This window comes from Tursiops truncatus, chromosome 7 (assembly GCF_011762595.2).
Source record: "Tursiops truncatus isolate mTurTru1 chromosome 7, mTurTru1.mat.Y, whole genome shotgun sequence".
Lineage (NCBI taxonomy): Eukaryota > Metazoa > Chordata > Mammalia > Artiodactyla > Delphinidae > Tursiops > Tursiops truncatus.
The window spans coordinates 37,604,302-37,622,343 of NC_047040.1; the positions used below are offsets into that span (position 1 = coordinate 37,604,302).

An 18,042-nucleotide genomic window follows, 5' to 3' on the forward strand; every position below is an offset into this window, starting at 1 on the left:
AAAAATAAGAACTTTTTGTAAAGCATACAGTTTCTGGAGCAATAGAGGAAAAAAATCATAATCTTGATAATGGTAATACTTTCACAACAGAATACCTCCCTGGTAACTTTAATTTTATTCTCAATTTTTCATTTGTTTTTGTATAGAATTGTGGAAGGCAGACTTTGAAGTCAGACAAACCTGAGTTCAATTCCAGCCTATGACTTAAAATATATTTCACCTTGAGCAAGTTACTCTACCTCTCTCTGCATCCTTCACCTATGAGGCAAAGAACATCTGCCTCACAGAGTTGCTATGATTACACAGGTAAGCAAGATTATATGTTAAGTGCCTAGAACAGTGCCTGGCAAGAGGTAAAAAATGGTAATGTTATGAAAACTCCAGTCAGAATTTTACCTACTTTACCGTTCTCCTTACAATTGATATTTTCCTGTTGAACAAAAGGTAAATGACAGCATGCTTTTTTTTTTTTTAATTTGTTTTTGGCTGCGTTGGGTCTTCATTGCTGCGCCCAGGCTTTCTCTGGTTGTGGCGAGTGGGGGTTGCTCTTCGTTGCAGTGTGTGGGATTCTCATTGCGGTGGCTTCTCTTGTTGCGGAGCATGGGCTCTAGGCATGCGGGCTTTGGTAGTTGTGGCACATGGGCTCAGTAGTTGTGGCACGCAGCCTCTAGAGCGCAGGCTCAGTAGTTGTGGCGCACGGGCTTAGTTGCTCCACAGCATGTGGGATCTTCCCGGACCAGGGATCTAACCCGTGTTCCCTGCATTGGCAGGTGGATTCTTAACCACTGAGCCACCAGGGAAGTCCCAACATGCTTTTCTAAAACACATGGGTCCACGTCCCCAATACCCATATTTTTGGCCCAAATTTCTCATGCCAAAATCCTTTTCCCTATTAATTCCCAATATAATCTCACAAAGTTATTTCTTTAGCAGTTCTGCTAGACGAGGACAATTTCCGTGGTACAAAAAGAATTTTCCCGTCCTTCTGGTTTAGTAGGTTATGGAAGGAGCCCTGAAAATTTAAGTATAGCAGGTAACTCGAAGGATGAACCAAGATTTGGAAACTCATCTTAGATCTCAAAACTTATTTGCTTGGGTCTTGGGGAAAAAAATCAGTAATAATGGGGAAGCCATAGCCTTTGACTGGATTCCTAATTGCAATTTACCAGCTACATGGCCTTGAACAAGTTTCCTCTTCCCCTCTGTCAGTTTTCTCATTGGTAAATCAGAGGGAAATATGTGCTTACAAGGTTATGACCTCCAAAGCCTATTAGCTGTGCCTGGGGCACAGCAGGAAATTGATGAGCCACTTGGGTTCTGTAAAAATAGATTCTTTTTATTTGTTTATTTATGGCTGCGTTGAGTCTTCATTGCTTCACATGGGCTCTTCTCTGGTTGTGGTGAGCCGGGGCTACTCTTCGTTGTGGTGCGTGGGCTTCTCATTGCAGTGGCTTCTCATTGTGGAGCATGGACTCTAGGCGCGCGGGCTTCGGTAATTATGGCACGCAGGCTCAGTAGTTGTGGTGCACAGGCTTAGTTGCTCCGTGGCATGTGGGATCTTCCTAGACCAGGGCTCGAACCTGTGTCCCCTACACTGGCAGGTGGATTCTTTTTTTTTTTAACTTTTTTAAAATTTATTTTTTTTAAAAATAATTTTTAAAATTTATTTTTTTTAAAATTTATTTTTTACACAGGTTATCTATTTTATACATATTAGTGTACATATGTCAATCCCAATCTCCCAATTCATCCCATTGCCCACCCCCACTTTCCCCCCTTGGTGTCCATACATTTGTTCTCTACATCTGCGTCTCTATTTCTGCTTTGCAGACCGGTTCATCTGTACCATTTTTCTAGATTCCACATATATGCGTTAATACACGGTATTTGGTTTTGAATTATTTCACTCTGTATGACAGTCTCTAGGTCCACCACGTCTCAACAAATGACCCAATTTTGTTCCTTTTTATGGCTAATATTCTATTGTATATACATACCACATCTTCTTTATCCATTTGTCTGTCGATGGGCATTTAGGTTGCTTCCATGACCTGGCTATTGTAAATAGTGCTGCAATGAACATTGGGGTGCATGTGTCTTTTTTGAATTATGGTTTTCTCTGGGTATATGCCCAGTAGTGGGATTGCTGGGTCATATGGTAACTGTATTTTTAGTTTTTAAGGAAAGTAGGCGGATTCTTAACCACTGTGCCACCAGGAAAGACCAAGAGTTTCTAATCTTTTTACCCAAATATGACAAAAGCCTTATATACCAAATGGCACTAACGCATACATTAATGTAAATACACATACGTAATATTTTACTGATGGGGACGTGATCAAAAGTTGAGACCATTATTCCATGTCACTTAAAACTTCATCTAGACTTTGATTACACAAGAAAAACATGCAACACAACTTTTAAAAGACATGATCATAGACTAGTTTATAAGCAACCAAAACTAGGCAACAAATTTGACTGCAAGGCAGAAAGAGCTGGTAGCTGAGAGGCAGACATGTTTAGGGGTTGGTAATCAACTTTGTTGTAGGATTGTTTGGGTTCAAATCTTAATTCTCCCTGGCTGCTATAGCTAAATCAAGCTATTTATCCAGTTCTGTCAGTTTCCCATTTGTTAAACTCAATAAATTGTATACTAGATACTTACCAATTGCCAGACACTTTTAGATAACCCCTCCCCTTTTCCATAGTCATTATCACCAGGACTAAAACGTGTATTAAGTACTTAGGATTGGCTGACAAAGTAGCAGAGGCCATAAAGGATGAAGTTTTAGACAGCATCTGAATGTGGACTACCTATGTCCAAATACTGGCTTTGCCACTTCCTACAGTGTCCCTGGTTATTACTTAACCCCTCTGTGCCCCACCTTACTTATCTGCAAGACACGAACAGTACCTGGCTCATATGCTGTTAAAAGATTAAACCATCCGCTATATGAAAGTACCTACAATGGAGGCCAGTACCTGGAAAATGCTTAAGAGTTAGCTATGGGGACTTCCCCTGTGGTGCTGTGGTTAAGAATCTGCCTGCCAGTGCAGGGGACATGAGTTTGAGCCCTGGTCCGGGAAGATCCCACATGCGGCAGAGCAAGTAAGCCTGTGTGCCTAGAGCCCGTGCTCCACAAGAGAAGCCACCACAAGGAGTAGCCCGCTCACCTCAACTAGAGAAAAGCCCGCACGCAGCAATGAAGAACCAATGCAGCCAAAGACAAAATAATTAAAACAAACAAAAAAAGGAGGCCATGGCCGCGGAGCCTGCGCGTCCGTAGCCTGTGCTCCGTGACGGTAGAGGCCGCAGCGATGAGAGGCCCGCGTGCCGAAGGAAAAAAAAAAAAAGTTAGCTATGCCTGGCATATAGAAGGCACCCAGCCAGTGTGAGCTATTATACCCTACCTTCGAATTTTTGCTAAGTAAATTATGTAGTAGTGTTGTTTTAAAAACTGGAAGTGTTGTTTTTCAAAATATAACTTAAGAAATAAGACATATGAGACTAGATTTCATAAACAAACTACACTGAAATGTTTGATATAAATGAGGTCAGAATGTTGCTATTTGTCTTTACCTTCTTAAAATGTTAAGTAAGTGTAAATCTATGGCTTTCTATCAGCATCAACTATATATGTAAAAAGCCAGCTTGAAAACTGAAAACCTGTTTCCCTGAATTCTCTGCAGGTTATTTCTAAAAAAAAAAAAAAAAGCCCCATAAACTAAAAACCATCTTTAAATCACTAAATAAAGATAAACCATTCATTTATATACTTTTATTTGGGAATGTTTAAATCAATACAGAGAAACTAAATTTCAGAGACACTGAATATCATTAGTTTGGATATCATTACTTTATTATAAAAGAAACACGGGAATTATTTACATGATGAAAGATTTCAGAACTTCAGTGGCAGCTTCACGTGATGCCATTTCAATAGTGACTTATTTTAGTCGACGTATTTTCCAAGAATGTCACCATCTCTAAATAAGAAATAATCCTGCAAACAGAGAAACGGTTAGTTAGGAAAACTAACAGCAAATACTTAGCCTCTCCTTAATAATATGAAGTTTACACACCTTGTCATCTAGAACTACTTTGGTGCCTCCATATTCTGGGAGAAGAACTTTATCTCCAACTTTCACACTAACTGGTTGAATCTCTCCACCCTTAAGAAAATAAAGATGTTGATTAGTAAAGACATCTAGTTGACCAAATATTTACACTTTTATTAATCAGCTGTGCTCATTCAAATCAAATGTTAAAAAAGGACTTTGTGGCCAAATGATATAATTTATACAACCATAGTTCTTCACTCAAACATATCACTGTAGAGTTACACTTTGAAATAATGCACATGCAGTAGCTTAAACTAAAACCTGATTTCAGTGTAAAGGTTCAAAGAGTTATACTGGAAAAACTAACTGTAAGCTTTTTGATCGTTAAATATTAACATAACCTCTCAAGTATACGAAGTAAACCAGTTTTTAAAACTACATGTACAATGGTCATGTTTAACTTCTTTCAACACACAAAAACTTGAGTCTTCTTTCTGACTTTGGAACATACACTTCTTTTGAGATTCAACTTCTGTTCCTCCAAAGCAGATTTGGGGAGAGGGATTGAGGCAGAGTGCCCAAAGCCTTCCTATTCCTAACTACAGGATAGCTCCTTGCTAGACCTTTCTTAGAGGCAACTGGAACAATGCAATTAACATATTTGACCCCCAAGGGCATTTATTGCGTATTCTAGTTGACACTTTCAGAGGTCTGAGGTCTAACCCTTAATTGGAGAATGACTACAATAGCCCAGCCAGCTCCTTTTATATGCTAACCAAGGCCGAAAGTGATTAAAAGGATTATGGCAATTTCAGTGTTAGAGGTTAGACCAAGAGTTCAAATTTATGCCGTCTGATTTTAATACTGTGGAACTCCCCATCATATAAAAGAAGAGATTTTTTTTTCAAAATCATTTTTGCTGAAAGATTAGGTGCGAACCCACTAGGGACTGATCTTTAAAATAACAAGCTACCTAAAAGGCTACTTTTAACAATAACCAGTGTTTCCCCCCCCCTCCTTCACATAAAAAATTAGTTCCATTTCAGTCCCCATTTACCTTTCCTTTAGAGCCTGATCCAACAGCTACTACCGTTGCTTGCAATACTTTTCCTTGTGATTTTTCTGGAAGCATAATGCCTCCCTTGGTTACAGTTTCGGCTGCACTTCTTTCAACTAATACTCGGTCAAAGAGGGGAAGAAACTTTCTAAATGCCTGTCCTGCCTGTAGAGAGAAAAATGTTAGATTTGAAACAATGTATTCTGAACAGGCCACAAATGGCGTTCAAAGTTAACGACAAAGCTCAGATTTTTTCATTCAAAGGAAACACCTCTGAACGTTCAGCTCTAAATTCCGAGTTTAATCCCATTTCCTATGTGTGTTAGGGATCACTGTTGCTCCTTTGGTCAGCAGCCAGACGAGCTTCCAGGACAACCTTAGTATCTCCCAAGGTCAAGTATACTCCTTCGTCGGATTTTTCTGTAAATCGTCAGCAAACATTGAAGTCCCTCGGCCTGGAGCCGTGCTTTTTTCAAAGCGATTACACACCCACTAATGTCCCGCAAGAGACGTGGGTCGGCCACTGCGCGTGCGTCCGGATTCCCATCCCCTGACACACACGCTGCCTCACACGCGCGTGCAAAGAGCCCTCCGAGGTGGAAAGGGTCGGGGGGGGGCCCTCGCCTCTCCAGGGTTCGGGCGGGCGCGGGTCTGAGTGGCCCCTACCCCTCCCTCCAGGCCCAAAAGGAATCGTCCGGACTCCCCGTGCGCCCCAGGCCAACCCGGGCCCGCCGGCCTCCAGCCCACGCGGGACTCACCATGACTCGCGTTGCAACACTTCGTACTCTCGCTCTCTGGCCGCCGCCGAAAGGAGAAATCCGCAGTCCGACCCCCCTGCCACGTGAACTCGAAAAAAAGACCTCCTAGCGCGCAGGCGCGCTCGTCCTCGCCCCCGGCCCCTCCCCCAGAAAAGGGGCGGCCGCACCTGTGCGCGCCACGATTCGTTTCCCGGGCTCTGCGCAGGCCACTGACGCGCGGACCGGTAGGCGGAAGGAAAGAGGAGCTCTTTCTAGGCTTTTCTAGGCTTTTCTAGGCCGCGAGCCGAGGTGAGAGTACTTACCCTTCACCTCCCCTCCCGGAAATGACGTGATTTGACCCTTGACTCACACAGAGCCCGGCGCTTCCCGGAAAGTTCTGGAACGGCGCGCCGCCCGGGAACTAGCCTAAACCGGCCGGAGAGGGCTAAGCCAGCTGGCCTGGCCCGGCGCGGTGGGGAGGGGCGGGCCTGGCGCGCGGCGCGTGCAGATTGCAGGGCCCGGGCGGACTGGACGGGGGTGGGAGCCGCCTGCGCGCGCGCGCGCTGCGGAGGGGCGGGGGGAGCGGCGGAGGGAGGAGACACGGGCTCATTGCTGTGTGCGACCTGCGCTCTGTCCCTCACTCGCCACCGACGGCCTGTCTTGTCGCCCAGTAGCTGTGCCGCTGCCCCAGGTACGCGGCCGCACGCGCCGTCTCATCCATGCGCCTCCGACCCCGGAGCCGGCCTTCCCCCGCTGCTCTGAGCGGGCTGGCCGGCGAGAGCCAGAGCTTCCCCAAGGCGCCGCAGGCCTGGGCTCGCTGAGCCAGGCCCCGTGGGTGCATGCAGGGGCCCATCACGTGCGGCGTGGATCGCTCGCCCGGGCAGGGCGCAGCTGGGAGGGCTTGCCCGGGGTGGGGTGTGGAGTCGGGGAAGTGTATTCACATGGTCCCTCCGATGGAAGCCACTTTGGTCGGGTGTAGGGTGCCGCGGGGTGGGGGCGGGGTGGTCGCAGCGCGTGGAAACGGCTTTTGGCCCCGCGAACAGATCGGGTACGGCGCATCTACCCTTGACCTTGCTGGGGCATCCTGATGGAAAGTCGCGTGGGGCCGCCCGGAGTGGGCAGAGCCGCCGCCCCCAGCTTCGCGGCCTTGCCTGCTGCACTGATGCAGTAGCCCCGAGTGGATACATGAAGACATTTTAGTAAGCGGATTTTTGCACCGTTAGGAATATTTTCATTCTCCTGGTCACTTGGGTTTGTAAATTGTCCCTTTCCTGTAGGCTTGGTTTTTCAGGGGACATTTGGAGCTGATTTGCCCCCAAGGCCATTTTAGCGCTGAAAGATTAACTCGTTTTTAGCGTCATGGGTAGGTGGCCGTGGGGAAGAAGGGTGTGCTTTTTGCTAGTGCTATAGGTCAGGCGTGGGGCGGCCACTTAAGGCTTGCGCTAGCAGCTGGTGTTTTGGGACGGTGGCGAGTTTCGAGGCCCAGCTGTAGTGGCTGGCAGAGGTCAGCCCAGCTCGCTTCTAACATTTCTTGTTCTGATGCACGGGTGTTATGTTTGTGTTGTGACACACCAGGGGTAGCGCTAGTATTGTACTGATGATCTGCTTGTTTCTCCCTCAGAAATGCTTCGATTGCCCGCAGTCCTTCGCCAGATTAGGCCAGTGTCCAGGGTACTGGCTCCTCATCTCACTCGGGCTTATGCCAAAGATGTAAAATTTGGTGCAGATGCCCGAGCCTTAATGCTTCAAGGTGTAGACCTTTTAGCTGATGCTGTAGCCGTTACTATGGGGCCAAAGGTATCGGTATTCTTACTTTGTTGTAATTTAGAGTATTGTTAAAGGAGTAACATTTTGTTGATGGCGAGAGTCACGGCAAGCTTTTGAACAGTGCTTTGGTATTCATAAACTGCTTCTGCCAAAGCAGAAGGAATTTTATTTTGTACAATGTGTGGTGTAATCCAGTGGTAACTCCTAGCTCAAGACGGATTGGTAAACTCGAGGTGGAATTAATCTCGTTTGCCTGTTTGAGTTAAATTTTGGATCCTTTCCCAGTAGTTAGTACCAGGCATAGAGGGAAAAATACAACGTCCACAATACCTTAAGTATGTGCTGGTAGGTGCTAGTTTAACCTAATGTTTTTCTACTGTCCCTTGGTTCCAAAGCACATTTAAAATTTTAAGTCTCACTTAGCAAGAGATTGATGAGTGAGGGGTAATAAGTAATTTGAGGAGACCTTTTTGAGGGTTGTGCACGGTGAAGTGATGCTTCATTTCAGGTTGAAGCCAGTACAAATATCAGAGTGATACAAACTATATAAAATACAGCATATGAATGCCTCACAAGAAGCTTTGGTTCAAATTCAAAAGCTGCCAATACTATTTGCACCATGTTTAAGATTTAATGTTGAACAACTCTGAAAGTGTGTATTGTACTTGTTAGTATTTTAGAAACTAAATTTTAAAACAAGTTTAAAAGTAAGTTTTCATAGTATTATTACAGCAGGTACTGGACAAAACTTAAGTATGAATTTTGTGAAGTCTGCTCTGGAATTTCATTATAATCTACCAAAGTGGTATTGCTTCATCTTGTATCATTGTATAAGAAGACATCTTTTAAGTCTCTAAAATTGTTATCATCCAAGGTTATGCACTTAGCAACAAAGGTCATTTTGTCTGAACTAAGAACATTGATGAACTTGCCCTTTAGATTCATGCTGTAGATCTGATAAAAATTGTCAGATGTTGCATTAAGGCTTTGAAGTAATTGCCTATTGTGAAAACTGCTGTATTGTAGGCTACATAGTACTTACAGTGTGTGACTGTTTTCTCTGCAATAGGGAAGGACGGTGATTATTGAACAGAGTTGGGGAAGTCCCAAAGTGACAAAAGATGGTGTAACTGTTGCAAAGTCCATTGACTTAAAAGATAAATATAAAAATATTGGCGCGAAACTTGTTCAAGATGTTGCCAATAACACAAACGAAGAGGCTGGGGATGGCACCACTACTGCGACTGTACTGGCACGCTCCATTGCTAAGGAAGGCTTCGAGAAGATTAGCAAAGGTGCTAATCCCGTGGAAATCAGGAGAGGTAGGAATATCTCTTCATTGTCACCACAGTGTTTTGAACTGTCTGTTAAATTGTATTAGAAAGTTGACTCTTTCTTGTTTCTCCTCTCTCCTAAAAAAAAATCTTTTAAAATCTTAAAAAAAAAAAAAAAATCACTTGCGTAGTGATCGAATTCCTATGTGGTGGGCACTGTGCTGGGTGGCAAAGAGGAAAATCTGACTAAGACGTTGCCTGTTGTCCACAGTCATCCATCCCTGTGTCTTTGTCCCCTGGTCCGCTTCTCCCACAAACCAAGTTTATTGGAAGTTACAGCATGTACCATTCACCTTGAAAGTAATAAGTTTAATGGGGATTAGAGCAGAGAGAGATGATACAGTTTTGATGTTTTACTTTAGTTATTTGGAAAGTAGGGCTAAACGAGGAACCAAGTCACCCAGGATGTCAGATGGGGTTTTTTAAAACAGTTTTTAAAGTTTCTGTTTCAGTGCATGCCATCCAACTCCCATGTGATTAGGAAAAGTACTGGTACAGAAGCAGTGCATAAGCGTTAAGGCATTGAAACACTTAACATGAATCAGAATTTTTACTTGATGTGGAGCCACGAGAGAATAAGCATATAATTCAAGAATAATATTTATTCTTGAACCAGGTGTGATGTTAGCTGTTGATGCTGTAATTGCTGAACTTAAGAAGCAGTCTAAACCTGTGACAACCCCGGAAGAGATCGCCCAGGTATGGATTTTTTATAACATTTTATGATAAAGTTAGAATTTTTTTTTAGTAACGTGATTTTATCCCATAATTACACGACAGTATCAGAATAGCAACATTACCCAGTCACCAACATTGGAAGCATTTTTCTTACTGCTAATGCATTTGGAAATTTCCCCGACCAGGGATGGAAGCCGAGTCCCATTTAGTGGAAGTGCAGAGTCTTAACCAGTGGACCACCAGGGAAGTCCCCATAATTTGGCTCTTAATGAGTTCTCATTTTAGTTCTACATGACTGAGTAAAAACTCATTTGTATGTGTAGAAAATGTTCTTTGGCCATTTATCAAAGGTGCATAATTTTGTCATGTTCTAATATTGCCACGTTTGCCAAGGGGAAGAAAGTAACAGGGTCAGCTTCCTTCTTTTCTCTTTTTCTTTCTTTTTTTGTTTTTTTGGCCACACCACGTGGCTTGTGGGACCTTAGTCCCGGACCAAGGATTGAACCCGGGTCCCTGCAGTGAAAGCTCCAAGTCCTAACCACAGGACCACCAGGAATTTCCTCTTTTCTGTTTTTGTTTAAAAGAATAATTGTGTGTTTATTTCATATCTTTCAAAAATAATGTGGCCAAATACTGGATTTTTTAAAAAATTGAAAACAGGATCAATACTTCATTACAATTATTATGCCATAAAATCCCCTCCCTCTTTCTCACTGCCACCATCACCCTCCCTCTAGCTTCCCACCAAGGATCTATCAATTTGGAAGTTACTGAGAAAACGGAGGGGAGTTGATTGCGGACAGTAGCTTTACGTTTCAATTTGATTGTTTCAGGTTGCTACGATTTCTGCAAATGGAGACAAAGAAATCGGCAGCATCATTTCTGATGCGATGAAAAAGGTTGGAAGAAAGGGCGTTATCACAGTAAAGGCAAGTGCGTTTTTAATGACACATAGGAATGAGGTGTCTGATAATCTTGAGTTTTATAAATATAAAAATTTGATCTATATGTGTTTCCAAAAGTATATTCCATATAATTCTTTCATGTGTAATATTGGCACCTGTATAGAATAGAGTGCCTTCTGTATTCTGTGTGAAATATTAACCTTTGCCTTCGGGAGTAAATCAGTCCTAACTTAGATGATACTGCCTTATAGCTGTAAAAATTAGTTCAAATGCATACATGTATTCTTGCAGAAGTGGAGTTGGATGCCCTGGGACATTTGCATATTCCTATCTGGATTCCTTATGAGAAGTGGGGACTGTTAATTGGTCTATACAGTTTTTGTTTCTTTAATGAAATTCACATAACGAATTCTTTGACTTTTCATAGGATGGAAAAACACTGAATGATGAATTAGAAATTATTGAAGGCATGAAGTTTGATAGAGGGTATATCTCTCCATACTTTATTAATACATCAAAAGGTAAGAGCAAATCAGTAACTAAGTTTTTTTTTTTTTAACATAGTTTGCTATGTGACAACCTGAGGGCATTAGTCAGTGTCAGACCTCAAAAGTAAATTCATATGTTCCTCACATTTCTATGGATTTCTTGCTTATGATGCTGTCGACCACTCAGCATTTTCCCAAAGTCGAGCTCTGAAACACTAGTTCTGTAGAATGTGAGCAAGTTTCTATTTTATGGTAAAGTAAGTGTTGGACATGCTGAGTGAACAGAGTCAAACAATTTCTTACTGTGAGACTTCTAGAGGCTTAAAAATGATCATATATAATGTGAGTTTCCAAATAGGTGATGTAGAATGTGGATTTTCTTAAACTTACTTGATTACAGAACACGTTTCTCATGGTCTTTCTCTTGGACTTAGAGTAATATGGAACACACTGGAAAATGCTGCACGGCTGCACCAGTGTGGACTGGCGTGAGCAAGAAGTTAGACAGGTTTTGAGGGTGAGCAGAGAAATAGAAGTTTGATGTAGAATAATTATGACAAGATGATTCTGGAATAAGTTATCTACTTGGAACAACTTACCATTAAGCAGAAAGGAGCTGGTGCCCCTAAACTAGACCACCACACATCCATTGCATCTGAACAGGGATGAGGAGAAAAATGCAAATTGGAAGAAAGCATCATCAGACAAAATGGAAAAGGTTGTGATCCAACACCTTTAGAAGCAGACTGAGAGCTCACCAGGGGACTGGGGCAGTAATGGCAAATTCACTTATGTATTATTTATAATAGTTATATATTTATTTATTACTCTCTTCTCCTACTTGAATGAAAACTTCTAAAGGGCAGAGTTTTATTTTCACTTTTTTTCCCACTGATCTACCTCAAGAGTCTAGAACAGTGCCTGGCACTGGCACCCAATCAGTGATGAATAACAGTGAATAAATAAATAAAAGAAAGTTCATGTATATGAGAAATGAAAGGAAAAACATGAACTCATCAATCACTTTTAAAGTGTACTGGAGCTTTGGTTTAGAGGTTTTTCTAAATCGCAGTCATTTTCAGGATAATGTTGTAAAGTTGGTTAGAAATGTTCTTTGCTTTTGCAGGTCAGAAATGTGAATTCCAAGATGCCTATGTTCTGTTAAGTGAAAAGAAAATTTCTAGTGTCCAGTCCATTGTTCCTGCTCTTGAAATTGCCAATGCTCACCGTAAGCCCTTGGTCATAATTGCTGAAGACGTGGATGGAGAAGCTCTAAGTACACTCGTTTTGAATAGGTAATAGGCAGTGGTATTTGGTTTACGTTTCTGTGTGGAAGGCAGTTACTTGTATTGATGTTTGAAATCTCCGTTATGTACCTTCACATTGAACTACTTGTGTTTGTATAATATTAGTGTGACTCATGAACCCTTAGTCCAGTTATGATTCTGTCTTTTTTGAATGGGGTCCCAGAGTCCTTAATGTTTTGTGCAACTTTCTCATAAGATAGCCTAAGTGTTTACAGTTGTTTTGAAGATCAATGACTTGAGTTTTATTCTTTTTTTTTACAAAAAGACTTCTGGAAAAAAATATTTTCACAATTACAATTTTTCATGGGAAGAGGTAAACAACTACCATTCTGAATAATCTGTTAAAAGTAAAATTTTGTTAATGAGTAGTCTGAAATAGAGAAATTGGTACTCAACCTAAAGTAAGTTGAGGTCTATTCTTTTAATTTTTTTAATCTATAGTTTAATGTATTACTTTTTACTTTAAGATAGATAGTGTTAACGCTATAAACAGAATTTTAGGGCATTGTGAAAATACATATTATTCCTAATCTTAGAACTGAGGTACATTAGAAATGAGTCTCCAATTTTCATTGTAATGGAAATGCACAAACGAAATAGCAGGTATATATTAGAGAATTGAGTACTTTGACCTAAGTGAGTTTACTTATTCTGGAATGTTTGTAGACTGGATATGCTTTTGGGATTATGAAAAAGCCCTAGAGATTGTGGGATTTGAAGCCGAAATAGAAAAACAGTAGGCCTGAAGAGTTTTCATTGAGCCATTTTACTGGTAGCTGTAAAGTTGTATCTCCAGTTTACTTCGCATATCATCAGAGGTTAAGTAACCCTCTGATTTTTATTTGGCTCCTTAATAAAATTGACCAGTTCTTAGTTTGTACATTCCTTCCATTTCAGTCTGGTCTCAAATGGGCATTTTTAAAATGTATATTCTGAGTATTCATTACCTGATTAAAATGTAGGTAAGCTTAATGATATTCTCAGCAATATTTACATTTATAAACGAACTGAATTAAAAATACTGCTTGCTCGGAATATAGCCAGTATTATATAACTATAAATGAAGTATGTAACTTTAAGAATTGTGAGTCACTGTGTGAAATAGATAGTATTGTAAATCAACTATACTTCAATAAAAAAGAAGAAACTGCTCAATCTTGACTTTAATAGCAACTTAATCTAATACTAAATGGAACCCATGGGTTAAGGGTAAATGCTGATTAGATGATCTCCAAAATTAATATATAGTAATTCTGATTTTCACAAACTATAAAATAGTTATCACTATTTACATGTTTTCAACTGGAAAGGTCAGCATGTAAGGTTAACAGTTTATTAAGAAGGTAAGCAGATACTGGCAAATATGGATAAATGGAAAATTGTCCTTTCCTGTCTCAACTTGACCAAAAGTTGCTAGGGAGCAAAAAATAAAAATCTTTTTAAAGTGTAGTTTCTTAAGTAACCTTAGTTGTCAGAACTTGAAGTAGACAGACATTTTTATAAAATTTAAATCTTATTAATAACTTCTTAACAGGCTGAAAGTTGGTCTTCAGGTTGTAGCAGTCAAAGCTCCAGGTTTTGGTGACAATAGAAAGAACCAGCTTAAAGACATGGCTATTGCTACTGGTGGTGCAGTAAGTAAAATAAATGTGATGTTGGTTTACTGAATGTTATTTATACATCCTAGTCTGAAATTTATAGGCAGAATTCACATTTTCATAGTCAGATACTACCATCTGAAATGTTTACTTAATCTGTGTTTTTATTAGATGTTTGGGAGGTAGAGATTGGGTTAAATAGTGATAAGGTCCCTTTTTAACTCGCCAAGAGTCTGGCCCAAGAATGGGCTTACTGACTAACCTGTTTTCAAGAATGTAGTAGAAAAGACATGGATGGGATCTAAGAGTTAGGCCTAGGGTCTAGTTTTGGTTGCACCAAAAGTATGGCCTTAGGTGAGTTTTCTGAGTTCACAGTTTTCTCAAAGTTAATAATTGAGAATTAAGTGAGAAGTTGGAAATGTCATGAAAGACTATATTCAGACTGTTTAGTCTAGCTTTGGTCTCGAAATCTCACATTTCAAAGAAACACAGTATTGCAAGATGTTTCTTTTATCAAAATACCTGTAGGATATATTACCAATGAACTTGGTGTAATGAAAAAACCTGTAATCTGTAATTTGTTCATTCTTTAAAATGTTTTTGTAGGTATTTGGAGAAGAAGGACTAACTCTAAATCTTGAAGATGTTCAGCCTCATGACTTAGGAAAAGTTGGAGAGGTCATTGTGACCAAAGACGATGCCATGCTCTTGAAAGGAAAAGGTGACAAGGCTCAAATTGAAAAGCGTATTCAAGAAATCATCGAGCAGTTAGATATTACAACTAGTGAATATGAAAAGGAAAAATTGAATGAACGTCTGGCAAAACTCTCAGATGGTGTTGCTGTGCTAAAGGTAAGATGCATTGTTATAAATAAGCTTCTTGGGTTCTAAGCCCAAGATGACTGTTTCTGTGGTATGTAACCAAAATACTTAGGGAATCAACTTCCTTGTGGAGATATTTATTATATAAAATTTCTTTACTGAAACATTCCTTCCTTAAAGCCAGAATTGAACTTGTAGTGGGTGAGTTGTGTGGGAACAGATGTTTTGTTAATAATTAGTCTAGAGTCTGACTTGTGAGACACTATTAGCTGTTTAATCACGTAGTTACTTGTAACAAATAGGCAACCTTTTTAAAATTGCTTTTTAAGTAAACTAGGTGCTTTTTAATGACTCTTTTGGCAGTCAGCTTCTTGAATGGGAGAAGACATGCTAACTGGAATTCTTTTTTAATCTTTAGGTTGGTGGGACAAGTGATGTTGAAGTGAATGAAAAGAAAGACAGAGTTACAGATGCCCTTAATGCTACACGAGCTGCTGTTGAAGAAGGCATTGTTTTGGGAGGGGGCTGTGCCCTGCTTCGGTGCCTTCCAGCCTTGGATTCAATAACTCCAGCTAATGAAGATCAAAAAATTGGTAAAAAGTTACCTTAGTAATGGGTTTACTTGTAGCCTGATTTTAGTCTTTCTGTTGTTAGAATTATATTGTTGCTGCCACTAGATGGAATAAGTCATAAAGCAATTTCCAGAATAACAAAAGTAGAATAGCACTGATGTCAGAGATCTTTCAGGGGGAATCTGTACTCTCACAAGTAGAATTGTGCTATAATAATTACAAAGGAAAGAACTAAATTTGCTAAATATTTATTTTCTTTATAGGTATAGAAATTATTAAAAAAGCACTCAAAATTCCTGCAATGACCATTGCTAAGAATGCAGGTGTCGAAGGATCGTTGATAGTTGAGAAAATTTTGCAAAGTTCTTCAGAAATTGGTTATGATGCTATGCTTGGAGATTTTGTGAATATGGTGGAAAAAGGAATCATTGATCCAACTAAGGTAAATAGTTCACCAGTGTCTAAAAATACTTTCAAGAACTCTTCATTAAGTCTTGTTAATTTATTTCTTTTTAATTAATTTATTTGGTTGCGTCGGGTCTTAGTTTTGGCACACGGGATCTTGCGGTGCAGTGCGCAGGCTCTTTGTTGAGCACAGGCTTCTCTCTTGTGGCACATGGGCTCCAGAGCATGCAGGCTCAGTAGTTGCGGCGCATGGGCTTAGTTGCCCTGTGGCATGTGGGATCTTAGTTCCCTGACCAGGGATCGAACCTGCGTCCCCTGCATTGCAAGGCAGATTCTTTTTTTTTTTTTTGCAAGGCAGATTCTTAACCACTGGACCACCAGGGAAGTCCCAAGTCTTGTTAATTTTTTACTAAGGAAAAGTAATATTTTATCAAAACTTTTTTCCTAGGTTGTAAGAACTGCATTACTGGATGCTGCTGGAGTGGCCTCTCTGTTAACTACAGCAGAAGTTGTAGTCACAGAAATTCCTAAAGAAGAGAAGGATCCTGGAATGGGCGGAATGGGTGGGATGGGAGGTGGGATGGGAGGTGGCATGTTCTAATTCCTAGAATAGGGCTTTACCATCATTAATGAGCTGTGAGAGGAAGCTCGAGGCAGCGTTCCTCACCAATAACTTTGAGAGGTCAGTTACAGGAGATGACTGAAGAAAAGGCTGGCTGATGTTTAAGAAAATCACTATAACCATCAGTTACTGGTTTCAGTTGACAACATAGAATGGTTTACTGCTGTCATTGTCCATGCCTACAGATAATTTATTTTGTATTTTTGAATAAAGACATTTGTACATTCCTGGTAAATGAGTATAAGAGCCATGCACCAATGTACTGCTTTCAACTTAAATCACTGAGGCATTTTTACTACTATTCTGTTAAAATCAGGATTTTAGTGATTGCCATCAACAGATGAGAAGTTAAGAAGCAGCCTTTCTGTGGAGAGTAAGAATAATTGTGTACAGAGTAGAGCAATATCCAATCATGTGACAACCTTTGTGTAATAAAAATTGTTTAAAGTTAATTGTGTTAGCCTTTCTGTGATCTAGAGGATATGAGGAATGAAAGAAAGCCAATTGAAGAGGGAGGGGTAAGGTAAGGTTTGACCCAAGTGTTAAAATGTTATTCTCCCTATAGTTTCCTTATGTTTCTCTGTTTATCTTTGCTGCAGACTGGATTATATTATTACATTGGTAATGGGGGAAATTTTGAAAGGTGACAACTCTGAATGTTGTATGTGTTGAGGTTTGGCCATAAAGAAAAGGGGAGCTTGTTTCTTTTAAGGGTTATGGTTACTGTTCCGGAGTCTCAGCATCACAGATAAGCAGTGGGTTCCCTGCTAGGTACCCACAAGTGAGGAGGGCAGGGTTTACAGTATGAGTGTACTTCAGTGGAAAGGAGAGGTGTGCCATTCAAGCATAATGAATAGCAGGGAAGGGCATCCACAACTTGATAATGCACAGCCCAGTGTGATCACCTTTATAAGAACTTGAAATGGGTTTCAGTCTCAATGCACTTGGTCTTTATTAGATAAAACAGTATAGAAGTATGGCTTTTAAAACAGCTGTGTGTGCATCCGTGTGTGTGTGTGTGTGTGTGTGTGTGTTGGGGACAGATACTGATTTGCAAGATAGAACGTTGCTTTCTAATTTAAAGCACAAGATCTTATGCAACAAGAACATAAAGTTTTTTTACTTTAACCTGTGTCAAGAATGTAGTCTTATCTTGGAGCTATAGAATCGATCTGGTGGTAAGGAACTCCAGTCTGTTGCTCAGTTTGGCCCTGGGGTTGCTGCTAAGAGGTCTGGTATAAGGTAGGCACTGAGGCAAATGTTTCTACTTTCCTTATCTAGTATGAATAGTTTGGACAGGAATAGAAGGAAAAATAAAGTCCATCACAGATCAAAAGTCAAAATCACTTGAAATCCTGTACCTAGAAATACCTTCGCTTTGTTAACTTGGTTGGGTTAGAAAAAATGACAAGAGATTAGAGGGGACTGACTGAACGAATAAAAGGCATTTTAAACAAAACTTGTCTAGACTGTACTTACGGTTATTCAAGTGGCAAAAGGCAACCTAGCTAGTAGTATCAAGGGTTGGAGGAAAAGAGAAACCATGGGGAATGGTTTTATATAGTTTGTATTTTAAAGGCCAAACGAAATGAGTAGAAGAATAGGTGTAAGAAATGAGAAACACTGGGACTTGAAAGATTTCTAGGTGCTTTTTTTTTTTCCTGGTTGCTGTTTGATCAGAGAGAATG

General features: G+C 40.5%; 2 protein-coding genes across 5 annotated transcripts in view; one reads left to right on the top strand and one right to left on the bottom strand.

Annotated features, from left to right (window-relative positions):
• Window positions 1-6,203, bottom strand: part of HSPE1 (heat shock protein family E (Hsp10) member 1) — a 39,880-nt gene extending 33,677 nt beyond the window's left edge. The window contains exons 1-4 of one of the 2 annotated variants that reach the window (XM_019939211.3): window positions 5,878-6,152; window positions 5,120-5,284; window positions 4,084-4,173; window positions 3,839-4,004 (exon numbers count right to left, since the gene is read on the bottom strand). In XM_019939211.3, coding sequence (XP_019794770.1) covers window positions 3,954-4,004; window positions 4,084-4,173; window positions 5,120-5,284; window positions 5,878-5,880 — 309 coding nt within the window. In that variant the 5' untranslated portion in view covers window positions 5,881-6,152 and the 3' untranslated portion in view covers window positions 3,839-3,953. Of the gene's footprint in view, window positions 1-3,838; window positions 4,005-4,083; window positions 4,174-5,119; window positions 5,285-5,877 lie in introns of those variants that run through there. The other variant, XM_019939212.3, reaches the window with a different exon arrangement.
• HSPD1 (heat shock protein family D (Hsp60) member 1) lies at window positions 170-16,589 on the top strand. Of its 3 annotated transcripts, none has more exons than XM_019939206.3 (12): window positions 170-306; window positions 7,478-7,653; window positions 8,693-8,945; window positions 9,574-9,656; window positions 10,469-10,564; window positions 10,968-11,061; window positions 12,155-12,323; window positions 13,870-13,969; window positions 14,540-14,785; window positions 15,174-15,348; window positions 15,591-15,769; window positions 16,181-16,589. In XM_019939206.3, exons 1-12 carry the CDS (start codon window positions 261-263, stop codon window positions 16,331-16,333), a joined length of 1,770 nt encoding a protein of 589 aa, XP_019794765.1. In that variant the 5' UTR covers window positions 170-260; the 3' UTR covers window positions 16,334-16,589. The 3 variants fall into 3 exon arrangements, with proteins under 3 accessions (XP_019794765.1, XP_004315003.1, XP_019794766.1); XM_004314955.4 differs by lacking the exon at window positions 170-306 and adding an exon at window positions 6,415-6,547; XM_019939207.3 differs by lacking the exon at window positions 170-306 and adding an exon at window positions 6,932-7,055.
• Window positions 16,590-18,042: the final 1,453 nt, after the last annotated feature.

Bases quoted from the DNA above. Each gene is read 5' to 3' on its own strand.
- HSPD1 (XM_019939206.3), top strand. From the start codon at position 261: ATGAGGCAAAGAACATCTGCCTCACAGAGTTGCTATGATTACACAG. The intron at 11,062-12,154 runs GTAAGAGCAAAT...TTGCTTTTGCAG, and splicing joins CTTTATTAATACATCAAAAG to GTCAGAAATGTGAATTCCAA. The intron at 12,324-13,869 runs GTAATAGGCAGT...ACTTCTTAACAG, and splicing joins AGTACACTCGTTTTGAATAG to GCTGAAAGTTGGTCTTCAGG.